At 63.7% G+C, this 17,425-nt stretch overlaps 1 protein-coding gene across 5 annotated transcripts; it reads left to right on the top strand.

The window, feature by feature from the left end:
• The first annotated feature begins 320 nt into the window (after positions 1-320).
• On the top strand, positions 321-17,031 carry EVPL (envoplakin). 5 transcript variants are annotated; one of them, XM_036837479.1, is made up of 23 exons: positions 322-515; positions 597-729; positions 3,020-3,119; positions 3,473-3,627; positions 3,738-3,864; positions 4,623-4,748; positions 4,956-4,994; positions 5,113-5,274; positions 5,355-5,462; positions 5,659-5,754; positions 6,728-6,850; positions 7,302-7,448; positions 7,741-7,895; positions 8,058-8,227; positions 8,454-8,626; positions 9,951-10,129; positions 10,217-10,355; positions 10,487-10,680; positions 11,232-11,382; positions 12,115-12,198; positions 12,338-12,448; positions 12,560-12,652; positions 13,371-17,031. In XM_036837479.1, the coding sequence occupies exons 1-23, from the start codon at positions 326-328 to the stop codon at positions 16,818-16,820; spliced, it is 6,405 nt and encodes a 2,134-aa protein (XP_036693374.1). In that variant the 5' UTR covers positions 322-325; the 3' UTR covers positions 16,821-17,031. The 5 variants fall into 5 exon arrangements, with proteins under 5 accessions (XP_036693372.1, XP_036693374.1, XP_036693375.1 ...); XM_036837480.1 differs by having other exon boundaries at positions 323-515; positions 8,058-8,155; XM_036837477.1 differs by having other exon boundaries at positions 321-515; positions 12,338-12,652.
• Positions 17,032-17,425: the final 394 nt, after the last annotated feature.

The raw sequence follows: 17,425 nt of genomic DNA, 5'->3' as shown, positions 1-17,425 counted from the left end.
GTGCCTGACAGCACTGTGTTGGCTGGAGGTGGTTATTAACCTTGAGCCCAAGCTCTAAGGTGGGGCCTCGGTCCCTGAGCCTGTGCGTGCATACACACGGACGCACTCACGTCTGTCAGCCCTGTCCCTCCTGGGCCCGGCTATTTCCACATCTGGGTGTGATCTCTGCCGACTCCCTCTGGCTCTGGGCGTGTGAGTGTAACAAGTCCAAACCTTCTCTGAGAGTCGGGCAGGCTCGGGCGCCCCGCCCTCTGGGCTGTGCCCTTTCCTCCCAAACTGGTTGTGCAGGAGCTGGCGTGAGTGGGGTGTGGGCAAGCGTGGGTGCATGCGCACAGCCCCGGCTGCTCGCCCGCCTCACCTGCAGGGAGGGGCCGCACGAAATCCGCCCGCCCAGTGCCCGGCCTCCCCACCTCGCCAGAGCCCAGCTGAACAGCCAGCGAGGACTCGCACCTGCCGCCCGCCTGCCGCCCGCCTGCCGCCCGCCTGCCACCCGCCTGCCGCCCGCCTGCCGCCCGCCTGCCGCCCGCCTGCCGCCCGCCTGCCGCCCGCCTGCCGCCCGCCTGCCATCGCCGGCCACCCGCCTGCCATCGCCGGCCAAGCCCAGCCCGAGCCCGCACCTGCCTTCACGACCATGTTCAAGGGGCTGAGCAAAGGCTCCCAGGGGAAGGGGTCCCCCAAGGCCTCCCTGGCCAAAGACTCCCCCAAGGGGTCCCCAAACAAGCACAGCCGGTGAGTGGGGCCGGGGGAGGGGGCTGGGGCCGGGGTGGCGCGGGAGGGACCAGGCCAGAGCCGGGGCCGGCCCAGTGCTGGCATTCGGTGTCCTGAGGCCAAGAGCCCGGGGATGGACTCTCTCTCCCCGGCCCAGGCCGAGCTCCAGCCCTGGCAGGAGACCAGGGATGGCCTGGGGCTCCCCACATTCTCCGGGGGGCCTGAGGGCCACGGGTTAAGGCTGCTCTGCAGACGTGCTGGATGGGGGCCTGAGCAGCTGCCTTCCTCTGCTGGGAGGCTGGGGGACTGTCTCCCTGTCCATAGCTCTGCCCTCAAGGCTCCGCTTGGATTGTGATGACCCTTGGGACCCGGGCACAGCACAGGGTGGGCAGAAGGACTGAGGCTGGAGAAGCCGAGAGGTGGCAGGTGGGGCGCCCGGAGGCAGGGCTGTGCTGCCCCCACGTCCAGGCTGCAGCTTTCCCCACCCGGCTCACGCCTCGGGTCTTGAGAATTTTATTACAGAGTTGAGATGATTCCTTCACCCTACGGGTGTGTGGAGGGGGTGCTGGAGGGAAGGGGGAGGGGCCCGTGGGCCCAGGACATCCTCAGAGCCTCTCTCAGTTCCCCCAGCTCCCGGCAGGGCCCAGCCCAGCTCTCCAGAGCCACACAGTCTGCAGACTTGGCCGGCCTTCTCCCACTCACTGGCCATCAGTCCCCTCTGCAGGGTGGAGGTGGCGGCTCGCGGGGTCCTGGGTGTGGAGGTGGGAGCGGAGATGAAAGGCCCATCACCCCAGTAGGGCTCAGGGTGACGACTCAGAGGCTGGGCTTCTCGGCAGACGGGAAAGATGGCAGTTAAGACTCACTGGAGTGAGCTGTCCTCCCTGGGGCTCCTGGGCCCTGCCCAGCGTGGAGTGTGCTCCTCCCAGCAGCGCTCCCAGGCTCAGGACCCAGAGCTCCCGTCCCCAGCGAGGCCGCTGGGCAGCTCGGTCCCTAGGGCCCTGTCCTGGCTGCAGCCGCCCCAAGAGGGCTCATCATTCCCCTTATGTGCAATCTACTTGTTCAACACATATTTATTGAGCACCTACTGTGTGCCAAGACTGGTCTAGGCCCCGGGGATGCCATCGTAAACAGAATCGACAGGTCCCTCCCTGCCTTCGAAGCGCCTACATTCTAGAGGAATAAAAACTAACACTGGGTGCTGACTCTGCACAGGACACTTCAGATGAATCAGTTCTCTTAACACAGTAACACGGTGGGTGAGGTAGATACTACTAGAGCCTTACTTTACAGGTGAGGAACCTCAGGCACAGAGAGGTTAAGTAACTTGCCCAAGACCACACAGCTGCAGTGGTGGAGAAGGACAAAAACCAGGCTGGCTGTCAGAGTTCTTTCAGACTGTGTCTGTGTCACCGCCCCTCTGCTTTGTCCCCTGGTTCAAGGCCCAGCTAATGAAGGTTTACCTTCCTCAGGATTGTGACCTCACAGGGTGTGTGCTCCTGAGGCTTAGACCACTCTGCCTTTTATTAGGTCTGCTCGAGCCTCTGGGCTCCAGAGTGAGCTCAGTTCCACAGGAGGCGCCCTACAGAGGCTGGGAAAGGACCCTGGCAACCCAGTTCAGGCTCATACTCTGCTCCTGGCTGTGTGGCCTGCGGCAAGTCAGGTCCCAGTTTGGGCTCTGAACCCCTAAATCTGGAAAGGGTTGGGGTGCCCTGGCAATCTCGTGGACTCCCCCTGCCCCGGAGCTGTGTGTCTCCTCTGGAAGCTTGTTAGCCTGGGCACAGGAACAGCCCAGGGGCAGCGGTGGGGAGACAGGGTTGGCGTGAATGGAAGTTGGGCTGGGGGACACGCTGCTGCTCCCCTGTCCCCGGCCAGCCCAACTGCCCCTCCCCAAGATCCAGCCGTTCCGTCTCAGGTATTAGCGGCTGAGCCAGTGATTCACTCACTCCCCTGCGGGCTGCCTGCCCTCCAGCCAGAAGAAGCGGCAGGGAGCTAGGCGGGGTTGGGGACACACTTCCAGGACAGTGAGGTCTGCTGGCTCTGCGGTGCGGCGTACACCCGGGACCCCCATTTTCTGAGCCCTCCTGTGGAGGCAGTGCTTCCCCGCCCAGAACTGGGTATCTCACAGAGATTCCCACAGAGAGGCCAGAGCTCCCCAGGTCTGGGACTCCTCTCTCCAGGGCAGTGAGCCCGGCTGTAGGGCAGGATGGGGCAGGCGGAGGAAGGGACACCACCCAGGTGGGCAGACCTCTGCCCAAGGGAAACAGAGGGAACTTTTCCAACCACGCTACCCTCTGTCCCCACCACCCATCAGAGATGCCACCAAGGAGCTGGCCCTGCTCATCTCTCGCATACAGGCCAAAGCCGACCAGGTGGAGAGGGACATCCTGGAGACCCAGAAGAAGCTGCAGCAGGTGAGGCCTGGGGGCAGGTGACAGGGCATGGGGATGTGGGAGGCCCATTGCCATGCCTGGCGGTCCCTCCTGTGCCCACTTGTCGTGGTGAAGATGGACAGACAGTCCCGTCCTTCCCTGGCCACTCTCCAAACACAGTGGGAGAGAGGGCTTATCCCTCCTTCTCTGTTGGGCTCCTAACCTGGGGCGTCAAAGGGGCTTGAGGGGCCCAGGCCTCCCCTGTGTCCTGAGTCCGCCCCGCAGGTGCCCATGCCCTGCCCTCTGCCAGCGTGGGCACAAAGGTTGGCCAGAGTCCCTCAGGGCGGGGCTCAGGCAGCAGCGGTGGTCAGTGAGGATGCCATCTGCTGCCGCAGGACCGGCAGCATCGCGAACAGGGCCAGGCCCTGCAGCACCGGGAGGAGGCGGGCCGTAGCCTGAAGGAGGCCGAGGAGCTGCTGAAGGGCCTCTTCCTGGACGTGGACAAGGCCCGGCGGCTCAAGCACCTGCAGGCCGAGGAGATCGAGAAGGAGTGAGTGGGGTGCGGGCGGCGGCGGGGGGCTGGGGCTCAAGGATGGAGGCGCTGGGCGTCCGGGGGGAGCCCCGGGCCCAGCTCCGACCTGCTGGCCACTTCCTTGGCAGCATCAAGCAGCTGCACGAGCGGGTGACCCAGGAGTGTTCCGAGTACCGCGCCCTGTATGAGAGGATGGTGCTGCCGCCTGACGTGGGGCCCAGGGTCGACTGGGCACGGGTGCTGGAGCAGAAGCAGGTCAGGAGCCATCCCCAGAGTCGGAGACCCCTCAGGGAGCTGGAAGTCACACCCAGCAGCAAGCAGAGGGCAACCCAGAGCTGCGTTTCGTCAGGGGCTGATGCGTGCTTGGACCTGGGGGCAGCTGGCCATCTGGGAAGGGAGTGGGCAGAGGCGGCGGTGCAGTCAGGGAAGGCTTCCTGCAGGTGGGAGGGCTCGGATGGGTTGGGGTGAAGTGGTGAGGAGAGGACATTCCAGAGAAAAGGAAGAGGCCTGGAGGAAGCCTGGGGTGCGATGGGAAGTGGGGTTTTCTGGGCAGGTAGGCAGAACCAGGTCACCGGCACCCTGAGCATCACGTGAGGAATTGTGCTTTGACGTCACGACAGAAGGGGTGCCCTGATAACAATGAGGGGACGGGGTGGGGGGCCGTGGACAGGGCAGGGTGTGCAAGGCTCCTGGAGCCAGGCTGGGGGTGTCCCGGCAGGAGGCAGGGCAGAGCGTGGAGACTTTTCAGAGGCTGAGCCCTGAGTGCTGGGGACCAGTGAGGTTCAGGGTCCTCAGTCATGCGATGCTGAGGCCTCGGCCGGGGCCACTGGAGAATAGCACGTTCCCCGGGGTGAGCCGCAGCCCTTCACCCAGGCGCCCACCCGTCCACCCTCTGCCCCAGTGACCAGCTCCGCCTCTGCCGATGGGGATGCCAGGGGCCGGGGGGAGGGGAGGTGCAGGAGGGCTCCCACCCCAGGCCCTGCAGCAGAGCTGAGCGGCCAGCTCTTCTGCAGAAGCAGGTCTGTGAGGGCCAGTACGGGCCAGGCATGGCGGAGCTGGAGCAGCAGGTCGCCGAGCACAACATCCTGAAGAAGGAGATCGAGGCCTATGGGCAGCAGCTGCGGAGCCTCATAGGGCCGGTGGGTGAGCTGTCGGACGCACATCCCTGCTTGGCCCCGGCCCCACCCCCAGTTCCCTTTCTCCCATCAGATCCTGAGTGAGGCCTGGCTGGCCCTCTAGGGCTAGGGATGGAGGAGGGGGGCACGGGAGGCCTAGGACGTGGGGACATTCTCCCCTGCACCCCATCTCTCACTGCGCTCGCGTTCTCTCTCCCTTGGTCGAGGCAGGACACGGCCACCATCCAGAGCCAATACCAGGATCTCCTGGTGAGCAGGGGGAAGGGACGGGCTGGCGGGCGGGCGGGCTGGCGGGCTGCGAGTGGGGCACAGCGTGATGGTGCCTCTTGCTGCCCCTTCTCTCTCCCGGCCTCTCGCCCGAGCACAGAAGGCAGCCTCGTGGCGAGGGCAGAGCCTAGGCAGCCTGTACACGCACCTGCAGGGCTGCACGCGCCAGCTGAGCGCCCTGGCCCAGCAGCAGCAGCGCATCCTGCAGCAGGACTGGAGCGACCTCATGGCAGACCCCGTGGGCGTGCGGAGGGAGTACGAGGTCAGTGCGGGCAAGTGGGGGCGAGGTGGGGGAACGAGGATGTCCTCGTCCTCACCGCCCGCTCCCCGCCTCTGTCCCAGCACTTCAGGCAGCACGAGCTGCTGAGCCAGGAGCAGTGCGTGAACCAGCTGGAGTATGAGGGGGAGCACATGGTGGAGCTCGGGCACCCGGCCGTGGGGCCCATCCGGGTGCGAAGGCCCACACACTCCCTGCTGCCTCGGGGACCCTAACTCCCTCGCTCGGGAAGCTTCCCAGGGAGGCTGGGAAGACGGAGAGGGAGACACCACTCGGGTCGGGGACGGTGGGCAGGACCAGCAGAGTGGGTGGGCGGGTGGATGGACCAGGTCGGGGCATGGTCCGAGGACTCCGTGCTGCTGCCCCCAGGCCCACCAGGAGGCCCTGAAGTTGGAGTGGCAGAACTTCCTGAACCTGTGCATCTGCCAGGAGAGCCAGCTGCAGCACGTGGAGGGTTACAGCCGGGTGAGCCTGCGGGCAGGGCCGGGCAGGGGCACGGCGGTGTGTCTGGAAGCCGCCGCAGGACACGCTCGCATCTCGGGGGTCAAGGCACCGAATAAAAAGACAGAGCTGTGTTGTTGCGACTAGTTCCCGGGGGGAAAATAATGTCACACATACATCCTCAACAGGGTGATATCACTCCTGGGGGATGAAAGTTGGCTCTCATGGGCGAAAAAAAAAATCTTATTCTTTTTATGCGTAAATCACAGATATACATACGTAAAGGATATACAACATATCTATAATACTAAAATTTCATGGCGACAATGGGGAAAGTAACGAAAAAAATGTCTAAAAAACTCCTTAGAAGGGACAGTAATGAAACAAGGGTTGACAAACAGTGATGTTATAGACTTACAGATAGAAAAAGAAAAAAAAAGAAAAAAATTAAAAATAAAAAAATGTATATATACAACAGGGACTTCTTTTTTTAATAATTTCCAACTAAAGTGGTTTATATACTTTGAGAAAGACACAAGTCAAGGATTTTTTTCCTTCCCTTTTCTTTTTTTTAAAAGGCATTTTCCTCTATATCCACAATACCATTCTCACACCCACTGATGAGAATTCCGTAATATCACCCAACTGTAGGATGTTTCTTTAAAGCACACTCCCGGCTTCTACTCTGAGGCACCCTGGGCACCCGGGGTCCCAGCCAGGACTCCAGGTGCTAGAGTGAGGCGGGAGGGGCACTGCCCTTCATCTGTGCAGGAAGGACGAAAATCAAAGTGTTTTACAACACTAAAAGAAATTAAATTCAGTGACCTCAAAATGCCTGATTTGCAGAGCAGTTTAGTTAAAAAGACTGCACTGCCTGGGTAGAAAGACCAATGGCAAGTGGCAGTTTGGGTTTAACCGGTTTGCATTGAGCTGCTTTGCGGGGTGCCCTAGGGCAGCGGGTGCCCCAGCTCTGCCCCTGACCACTCACCGACCTCAGTTCCAGGAAGAGGCCGACTCTGTCAGCCAGACCCTGGCAAAGCTCAACTCCAGCCTGGACACCCAGTACAGCCCTGCCCCGGGGGGCCCACCTGGCGCCCCAACAGAGCTGCTGCAGCTGGAGGTGAGATGGCCCCACCCAGCCCCTGTACCCACTCCTGGGAACGGGGCCTGCCTGTGTGTCTGGGCCTCAGGCCTCCCGGGTACTTAGTGCTGCCCGGAGTCCCAGCCTTGGGAGCAGGAGAAGGAGGTCGGCTGCAGCAGGAGGAGCCTGGTCTGTTACCAGCAAGCCCTTCCCACCTCCGGACCTCAGTTTCCTCGTGGGTGATGTGACAGGGGCTGCCCAGAAGAGCTCTGAGGCCCCTCCAGCTCCCGCTCTGCAGGCCTGGGTGGTGCTGGGCAGCCTCCTACCCCACCCCAAGCAGCAGGCCCTGGGATCCTGGGTGCCCTGGGAGGGGCTCCTTTTACTTTGCTGACTAAGAGACCCTGTCTTCATGAGGGCCAGACCCCTCCCCGGCCCTCCTGGGGGGCAGGTATGAGGCTGGCCTGAGCCCCCATTGTCTGGATCCCTGCAGGCAGAGGAGAAGCAGCTGGCTGTGGCCGAAAAGACTGTTGGGGACCTGCAGCTGCGGAGCCGGGAGGTGGCCCCTCTGCCGCAGCGCAGGAACCCACCCCAGCAGGCCCTGCACGTGAACAGCATCTGTGACTGGGACACGGGAGAAGTACAGTCTCTGCCTGCCCAGCTCCTCCGGCCCCGCCCACCCCACCCCTGCCCCCTCCAGTCCCTCCCCTCCCCCTCCTACCCACTCCTGCCACTGCCCCCGCCCCCTGCCCCGCCCCTGCCCGAGCACTACCCCTCTCCAAGCCCTGTCCCGCCTCTGGCCCGTCCCTGCCCCTGCCCCAGCCCCTGTCCCTCTACCTGTCCCCGTCCCCAGCCTCTACCCATCTTGGCCTTGATCCCTTCTCCTGCCCGGCCCCTGAGCCTGCATGAGCCCCTCCCCACCTGCCCCCTAGGTGCAGCTGCTCCAGGGTGAGCAATATACGCTGATAGACAACACTGACTCGCACACCTGGGTGGTCCAGGGCCCGGCAGGCGAGACCAAACGTGCCCCAGCCGCCTGCTTCTGCATCCCAGCTCCGGACCCTGAAGCTGTGGCCAGGGCCTCCAGGTGGGTTTGCCTGGGGATCCTCAGGGACAGGAGGCAGGCTGTGGGCCCAGAACGGGCCGTGTGGTTTGAGGCCATTGCCTGGCCTTCGCCTGGACCAGTGACTGCTGGGGCCGAGGGGAGAGAGTGGAGGGACGTCCTTCTCTGATCTCCTCCTTGTTCCAGGCTGGCCTCGGAGCTGCAGGCCCTGAAGCAGAAACTGACCACAGTCCAGAGCCGCCTGAAGGCCAGTGCTGCGGAGCCCTTACGGCCTAGCCAGAAGGGTACCGAGGGCTGGCCAGGCAACAGGGGGAGGCACTACTGGGACAGAGGGAGTAGACTCGACTCCGGTCACTGTGAGGGCTGCCACGGGCAGGGTGTGACCCTGAATTAAGGATTTCTGCTCTGGGGATTCCATCTCCTGGGTTGGCAAGCCCCTGGGGATGTCCCTCCCTCAGTTAGGCCCTGCCCGCGGCCCTCCCGCCCTACCCGCCACAGGACCCTCTGCAGGCACTCAGGGAGGGGCCCACCAGGCAGACGTGAGGTAGGCCCTGGGCCCTCACAGGCACTCTCTTCCCCCAGCTCCAACCAGCTCAGCTCCAGCTGACCCACAGGCCCAGAAGCTCCTGACACAGATGACCCGGCTGGAGGAGGACCTGGGGCAGATAGAGAAGCAGGTGCTGACCTGGATCCGGGCCCCGCTGAGCCGCACCACACCACTGGAGGACCTGGAGGGCCGCATCCAAAGCCACAAGGTGGGTGAACCAGGGCAGCTGGGATAAGAAGTGGTCCGGCCCTGGGGGATGCACAAAGTAAAGACGAGGCAAGTGTGGGAGCAGCCATGGGGCCCCGAGGTGGAAGAAGGGAGTGGACAGTCCAGGACTCACACAAGCTGGTTCCCATCCTGGCCCCTCCACTGACTGGCTCTGTGACTTTGGGCAATTCACTCAGCCTCTCTGGGCCTTGGTTTCCTCATCCCTGAAAAAAGGCATAATAATACCCAGCTCGTCTGGTGTCCTGAGGATGAAGTATAGCGAGGCCCAGGAAGGTTCTAGAGGGGCAGGGCTCAGAGTAAAGGCCCTGTACCCCACGCTGGAGGGGTGTTCTGGCGAGAGTCCCGAGAGCAGCAGGAAGCCTGGAGCACCTTAGGGGTGGTTTCTCCCGGGTGGCAGGCAGGGAGCCTCCCTGGAGAGGTTGCAGGAGTATAAACATGATCCCAAAAGGACTCAGAAGTGCCAACAGTGAAAGCCGCCCCTCCCCCACACCCGGGGGGGCAGCAGTTTGGGTTGTATCCTTCCAAACCGGTTTCTACTCAAATATATTGTTTGGATATCGTTTTTAAAAATTTGAAGCACGTTGTTCATGTTATTGTGCAACTTGTTATTTTCACTCTGCCGTGTTCCGTAGCGTTTCAGCTGGTTCAGAGTGCTGGCCGGGAGCGGGAGGGCTCCAGAGGTGGGAAAGGTGCTGCAGATGGGGTCCTGGGGCGGCAGGGGGAGGAAGCAGGAGTGGCAGAAGGAGACACTGTGCGGCCTCAACGATACCTCTGCCCACGCCGGGCCTTGGTTGCCACTGCGCTGGGACCTGGCAGTCTCCAAGTAGGTCCTTGGGTTTTGAAGTCACAGCGTCAGGGGTGTCGGGGGTCCAGTTAACCTGGAAAGGAGGCAGTGCACGGCATGGAGTCGGCACCAGTGGCTTATGGACTAGATGAGTGAATAACTGATAAAAGAATCAACGCAATAACCCCAAGTGGATGGAGCTAGGGCTTTGCTGCCTGACCTGGAGCGAGGGGGCAGGGAACTGAAGGTTTTGCGAACAGGATAGTGACATGAAGACCAAGGTGGGCAAGAGCTCCTGACTCACAGGGTCTCATCTCATCCTCCCATCAAGCATTCTGTAGATGAGGAGACTGAGGGTCAGAGAGGTTGACTTGCCCACGGTCATCTACATGGGAACTGAGCCCCAGCACATCCGCACCACGCTCTCAGGCCTCGTGGGCAGAGTTAGGTTGACACGGCAGGAGGGCTGGGTGGAAGCCACCTGCCCAGAGCAGAGATCCTGAGCCCCGCCCCACCCCAGGGCATGGCCCAGCGGCTGCAGAGCCTGGGAGCAGAGAAGGCGGCAGCCCAGCAGGAGTGTGAGGCGTTTCTGTCGGGGCAGCCTGCGGGCCCCGCCACCCTGCACCTACCCGTGGCCCTCAGCAACGTCAAGAACAAGTACAGTGACGTGCAGGTTCTCTGCAGACTCTACGGGGAGAAGTGAGTGCTCTGGGGATGGGGGTCGCTGGGCGAGGCCGCACGGGTGCGGCCAAAGGGGCGTCTGACCCTTGGCCTCCTCTGTGGCAGAGCCAAGGCTGCCCTGGGTCTGGAGCGGCAGATCCGGGATGCGGACAGGGTCGTCCGAGGCTTCGAGTCCACCCTGGTGCAGGAGGCCCCCATCCCTGTAGGCCCAGGCGCGCTGCAGGAGAGGGTCAGCGAGCTGCAGGTGAGGGGCTGGGTGGCCTCCTGGTAGAAGGGGGCCACAGCCTGCCCAAGCATTTGAGGGCAGGTGGAGGGTGGACGTGGTGTCCGACCGAACCATGAGGGTGCATCACGCTGTGTCCCCTCCTGCCCCAGCGCCAGCGGAGGGAGCTGCTGGAGCAGCAGGCCTGCGTGCTGGGGCTGCAGCGCCAGCTGAAGGCCGCCGAGCACACGTGCAGCGCGCTGCACAGCAATTTCCACGAGTTCTGCCAAGACCTGCCGCGCCAGCAGCGCCAGGTGCGGGCCCTCACGGACCGCTACCACTCCGTGGGTGACCAGCTGGACCTGCGGTGAGTGCTGGGCCGTCGCGGCTCATGGCACAGCCCCACAGTGCACGGTGGCCACGGCTGGTGAGCTGTGTGACCTTGGACTGGCGACTTCACCTCTCTGAGGTTCAGTTTCCTGACCTCTAAAATGGGATAGAGGACTTCCCCGGCGGTCCAGTGGTTAAGACTCCGCGCTCCCAATGCAGGGGGCCCGGGTTTGATCCCTGGTCAGGGAACTAGATCCCGCGTGCCGAAACTAAAGATCCCGCACACGGCAACGAAGATCCCATGTGACACAACTAAGACCCGGCGCATCCATATAAATTAAAAAAGGAAAAAAAAAAAGGGAGAGTAACGGCACCGACCTCCCAGGTGGTACCTGGCAGAGAGTGTCCGGTCCATCTCTGAATGCCCAGCTCCAGCACAGGGCCAGAGTTAGGGGATCGGCACGGTGGGTCACTCAGCCCTCCTGACCTGTCCCAGGGAGGGAGGCGCCCACCAGCCTCCTCCGTGCACCCCTCATCTGTCCCCTGAGGGCAGCTCTCACCTCTGCTCTGGGCCTCGTCCTCCTGCAGGGAGAAGATGGTGCAGGACGCTGACCTCACCTACCAGCAGTTCAAGAGCTGCAGGGACAACCTGAACTCCTGGCTCGAGCACCTGCCCCGCAACGAGGTGCGGCCCAGAGACGGGCCCAACCAGATTGCCTACAAGCTGCAGGTGCAGAAGGTGAGGAGCTGGGGCTGCAGGCGACCTGGGGGCCGGTACCCAGAGCTGGGCCCTCAAACCTCATCCCTTTCCCTGGCCACCCGCCCAACAGGGAGAGCTGCCTGTGTGCAGGTGGCCCTCTAGTGGCCAGTGTTTTAATGACCTCAAAGCTCAGACCCCAGAGGCCTTGTGTCACACCCCCCACCCCAAATGCTCCAATTTGCCCACAGAAACAGCCAGCCCTTCTCTGTCTGGTCCGAGGTGGACAGCGGGCCTTATGCTCCTGAGCGTTCCAACTCCTACTGCGTCCTCTTCCTCATACTTGCCAAGCCCCTATTACATGCTGGTAATGAACCAGGGGCGGGGGTACAGCCCGGCCCTCAGGCAGCCCACAGTCTGAGGCGGAGGCCAGTGCATCCCAGGCCATGATGCTGATAAGTGCTTTGGTGGAGAAGCCAGAGCACTGGGGGAGCCCACTGCGGGATGTGCATGGGGGTCGGGGCAAGCAGTCTGGAAGGAACTGACACCCAGGCTGAGGCCTGAGGAATAAATAGCGTGGCCAGGTGTGCGTGTGGAGGGGTGAAATGTCCTGAGCAGAGGCCACGGTGGATCACAGTGGGGGAAAGGCAGTTTCGCGCAGAGCCCTTCCTGCCTCTGGGCGGTGCTGGCCGGCTGCCTGAGGCCCTGGAGGCGCCCGGCTGGAGGAGAGTCCAGGTGAGTGGTGTTTCCTGACTTTCCCTTCTGCCCCGGCAGAGGCTGCTGCAGGAGATCCAGGGCCGAGAGCAGGACAGGGCCAAGGCATCCCGCCTCTCCCAGCACCTGCAGGCGGCCCTCCAGGTGAGCAGTTACTTCAGCTTGTCCCTTTTATCTCCCACCCACCCACCCTCCCTCCCTCCCTCCCTCCGACAGCCCCCTCCTCCCCCTCCCCCCTCCCCCCGCTGAGGGCCAGCCTGTTGTCCCTTCCCCCCCTGCTCAGGACTATGAGCTGCAGGCAGACACCTACCGCTGCTCCCTGGAGCCCACCCAGGCGGGGGCGGCCCCCAAGACACCCCGAGTGGCTCCCCTGCAGGAGACCATCCAGGCCCAGGTGAGCCGGGGCTCTGTATTCCTCATTCCTCAACACCGCCGCCGCTGGGCTCCGCAGCCTCTGAGGCAGGAGCTGACACCGCCCTCCCCAACCTCCCTGTGGCCTCTCCAGGAGAAGGACCTGATGAAGGCCTACGCTGAAGTTGCAGCCGCGCACCAGCAGCAACTGCGCCAGCTGGAGTTTGCCGGAAAGATTCTGGAGAAGGTATGGGGGTGAGGCCCATCCGCTCCCACACTAGGCAGCCTGGCCCGGTGGCTGACCTGGCAGGCGTCCCTTCCTCCCCGCCACTGCAGCCTGCAGCCCCGGGACAGCTCAGCAGCCTGAGGGAGGTGCTGCTCCCTTCCTCCCCCAGCAGCTCTTACAGGCTGGTGACCATCTCAGAGTTAGTACCAAGAGATGTCATTCAATGCGGTCACAGCTTCGCCACTGGGCAGTGCTCCGGTGGGGACGGGAGAGAATCCCCACAAAGTCTTCAGCCTAGGATCCAGCCCCAGTGGGCAAGAGGCCACCTAGGTCTCCATCCCCGAGAGACCAGGAGCCGGGTGCTCTCCATGACTCTTGGTGACTGGCCAGCTTCTTCCCACCCAGAGGCGTACTCCAGGGTCCCCCAGAGGAGTGCGGGCCCATTTCTGGGAGCCTGGGTGGAAGTGGAAGGAGGAAAGTTTAGGAAGGGAGGACCTTCCTATTTGCACGTTCTAGTGCAGACGCGGCCTGAACGCTGCCTTGAATCCTAACATCCTGGGCGTCGATGGAGCCTCTCAAAATCCTACCTCCAAGCATCCCAGGTCTTCAGGTCCACCTCCCAGGACCTACTAGGAAGTCTCAGGAAGCAGGAAAGGGTCCTGATCTCAGGAGGGTGTGGTGGGCTTATCCCTTTCCTCCCCTCACCCCAGGACTCTCCCCTCTTCTTCTCACCCTGCAGAAGGAGCTCAGTGAGGACATCCAGGTGACCCATGACGCACGGCAGGGGTCCGAGAGCCCAGCCCGAGCCCGGAGAGAGTCAGAGGCCCTGAAGTCCCAGCTGGAGGAGGAGAGGAAGCGGGTGGCCCAGGTGCAGCGCGAGCTAGAGGAGCAGAGGAGCCAGCTGCTGCAACTGAAGACCCAGCAGCCCTTGGAGAAACTGGAGGAGAAGGAAGTGGTGGAGTTCTCCCGGGACCCCCAGCTGGAGAGCACCCTGTCCAGGGCGAAGTCCCAGGTGGAGGACGAGGGCAAGAAGCGGGCTGGCCTGCAGGCAGATCTGGAGGCGGCGGCCCAGAAGGTCGTGCAGCTAGAGAACCAGAGGAAGGCCACGCAGCCTCACCTGCTGACCAAGGAGGTCACCCAGATCGAGAGGGACCCTGGCCTGGACGGCCAGGCGGCCCAGCTCAGCAGCGAGATCCAGCTCCTGCGGGGGGAGAACACCGCCGTCTTGGCCCAACTGGAGGCGCTGAAGATGGAGCTGCTGGCCCTTGAGCAGAAAGAGGCGAACGTGAAGGAGAAGGTCGTGGTGAAAGAAGTGGTCAAGGTGGAGAAGGACCTGGAAATGGTCAAGGCAGCCCAGGCCCTGAGGCTGCAGATGCAGGAGGACGCGGCGCAGAGGAAGGGGGTGGAGGCAGCCGTGGCCGGGCTGCAGGCTCGCATCGCGGAGCTGGAGCAGGCGATCCGCGCCGTGCAGCCGAAGGTGATCGTGAAGGAGGTGAAGAGGGTGGAGCAGGACCCAGGCCGCCTCCGAGAGGCGTCCAGGCTGAGGAGCCTCCTGGAGGCGGAGAGGCAGGAGAACGAGGCGCTGGCCGGGGAGCTGAAGGAGCTGCGCGGCAAGCACAGCGTGGAGGAGAAGCAGAAGCCCAGGGTGGACCTGCAGGAGCGTGTCCACGAGATCTTCCAGGTGGATCCGGAGACGGAGCGGGAGATGGCGCGGCTCAGGGCCGAGCTGCAGGAGACCGCCCGCAAGAGGAGCGGCGTGGAGGAGGCGGCGGCGCGGCTGCTGCCCGAGCTGGTGGCCCTGCGGGCGCAGAAGCCCGTGGTGGAGTACAAGCAGGTGACGCAGGAGGTGGTGAGGCACGAGAGGAACCCGGAGGTGCTGCGGGAGATGGACCACCTGAAGGCCCAGCTCAACGAGCTGGTCAACGGCAGCGGGCGGGCCCAGGAGCAGCTCATCCGGCTGCAGGGGGAGCGCGACGAGTGGAGACGGGAGCGCTCCAAGGTGGAGACCAAGACGGTGAACAAGGAGGTGGTGCGCCACGAGAAGGACCCGGTCCTGGAGCAGGAGGCCGAGCGGCTGCGCCGGGAGGTGCGGGAAGCGGCCCAGAAGCGACGGGCGGCTGAGGACGTGGTCTACGAGCTGCAGAACAAGTACCTGCTGCTGGAGAGGAGGCGGCCCGAGGAGAAGGTGGTGGTGCAGGAGGTGGTGGTCACCCGGAGGGACCCGAAGCTCCGCGAGGAGCACGGCCGGCTGAGCCGGAGCCTGGATGAGGAGGCGGGCCGGCGGCGGCAGCTGGAGCGGGAGGTGCAGCAGCTGCGGGCCGCCGTGCAGGAGGACGAGGGCCTGCTCAGCTTCCCGGAGGAACGCGGCAAGAAGCTGGCTGTGGAGCGGGAGCTGCGGCAGCTGACCCTGAGGGTCCAGGAGCTGGAGAAGCGGCCTCCTGCAGTGCAGGAGGTCATCGTGGAGGAGGTGGTCCAGCTGGAGAAGGACCCGGATCTGGAGAAGTCGGCGGAAGGCCAGCGGCGGGACCTGGACCAGGAGAAGACCCAGGTGACCGAGCTGCGTCGGGAGTGCGAGAACCTGCAGGTGCAGATCGACGTGCTCCAGAAAACCAAACTGCAGGAGAAGACCATCTACAAGGAAGTGATCAGGGTGGAGAAGGACCCGGTCCTGGAGGGAGAGCGTTCCCAGGTGTGGGAGATGCTCAACAGGGAGCGCGCAACCCGGCAGAGCCGGGAGGAGGCGGCGAGGCGCCTGCGGGAGCAGATAGACCGGGCGGAGGCGCAGAGGAGGACCTGGTCGCGGGAGGAAGCCGAGCTCCAGAAGGCCCGGGACCAGAGGAGCCAGGAGTGCAGGCAGCTGCAGGAGGAGCTGCAGGAGCTGGAGAGGCAGAAGCAGCAGAAGGTGCTGAGCCTGCAGGAGGAGTCGAAGCTGCTCAGCCGGAAGACAGAGCGCGAGCGGCAGGGGGCAGCCCAGCGGGGCCAGGAGCTCTCGCAGCTCGAGACGGCCATCCTCCGCGAGAAGGACCAGATCTACGAGAAGGAGAGGACCCTCTGGGACCTCCACACCAAGGTGAGCCGGGAGGAGCTCAACCAGGAGACCCAGACGCGAGAGACCAACCTCTCCACCAAGATCTCCATCCTGGAGCCCGAGACGGGGAAGGGCCTGTCCCCGTACAAGGCCTACAAGTGGGGCATCATCGACCGAGGCCAGTACCTCCAGCTGCAGGAGCTCGAGTGTGACTGGGAGGAGGTCACCACCTCGGGTCCCCATGGGGAGGAATCTGTGCTCCTGGACCGCAAGAGCGGCAAGCAGTACTCCATCGAGGCCGCCCTGCGCTGCCGGCGCGTCTCCAAGGAGGAGTACCACCTCTACAGGGACGGCCATCTCCCCATCAGCGAGTTCGCCCTGCTCGTGGCCGGGGAGACCAAGCCCTGCTCCTCCCTCTCCATGGGCACCATCATCTCCAGGTCCCCGCTGGCCTCCCCGGCCGCCCAGAGCACCAGATTCTTCTCTCCCGGCTCCTCTCTCGGCTTCTCTCTCAGGCTCAGCGAGGACAGCTTCCCCATCGCCGGCGTCTACGACACAACCACGGACAACAAGGTCACCATCAAGACGGCCGTGGCCAAGAACATGCTGGACCCCATTACCGGGCAGAAGCTGCTGGAGGCGCAGGCAGCCACAGGGGGCATCGTGGACCTCCTCAGCCGGGAGCGCTACTCCGTACACAAGGCTGTGGAGAGGGGGCTGATTGAAAACAGCTCAGCGAAGAAGCTGCTCAATGCCCAGAAGTGCTTCACCGGCATCGAGGACCCCGTCACCAAGAAGAGGCTGTCGGTGGGTGAGGCCATTCAGAAGGGCTGGATGTCCCAGGAGAGCGTGCTCCCACACCTGTGGGTGCAGCACCTGACCGGAGGGCTCATCGACCCCAAGAGGACGGGCCGCATCCCCACGGCGCAGGCCGTGCTCTCCGGCATGATCAGTGAAGAGCTGGCCCAGCTCCTGCAGGACGAGGCCAGCTACGAGAAGGATTTGACAGACCCCATCTCCAAGGAACGGCTGAGCTACAAGGAGGCCATGGGGCGCTGCCGGAAGGACCCCCTGAGCGGCCTGCTGCTCCTCCCAGCCTCGCTGGAGGGGTACCGCTGCTACCGCTCGGCCTCCCGCACGGTCCTGCGCTCCCTGCGCTGATGGGGGCCAAAGCGGTCACAGGAGCGCGTGTGCGCGGGGAGGTAGGATGCATGCACCCCTGGCCCCAGAGCAGCCCAACCCGAGAGGGTGGGTCTTCCCTCTGTCTGACTCCCGGTGTTGGGCTCTCTCCCCTGACCTGGATGGAGATGAGCAGCTCTGTTTTCCTCCCTCTTCCCTCAACCCAGTGCTTCCAATAAACGAATTCTCCTGGTGCCTTGTTCACATTTGGGAACATAAGAGTCAATTCGTCTGGGGCATGAGCATGAGGGACAGCACTACTTGGGTCCTGGCCCTGCTGGGGATGGGGTGCTTTCGGGGGCCTGTGGCTCCTCTGACTCTAGGAAGGACCCGACGGGGGCAGGCCTCGGAGGATGATGCCCCCCACTCCCCACCCCCCACCCCCCACCCCCCACTCCCCAACCCCCCACTCCCCAACCCCCCACTCCCCACTCCCCAACCCCCCACTCCCCACTCCCCAACCCCCCACTCCCCACTCCCCCACTCCCCACTGGCTCAGGGCCTCTCGGTTCAGGCCAGGAACTGTCTTCAGCCCGCTGTCAACCTCCCCCTTGTCAGCAAGTCCCTGGTGTCCCCCCCCTGAGCAG

This window comes from Balaenoptera musculus, chromosome 20, assembly GCF_009873245.2.
Source record: "Balaenoptera musculus isolate JJ_BM4_2016_0621 chromosome 20, mBalMus1.pri.v3, whole genome shotgun sequence".
NCBI classification, from domain to species: Eukaryota; Metazoa; Chordata; class Mammalia; order Artiodactyla; family Balaenopteridae; genus Balaenoptera; species Balaenoptera musculus.
This window is presented reverse-complemented; position numbering and strand designations above follow the sequence as displayed.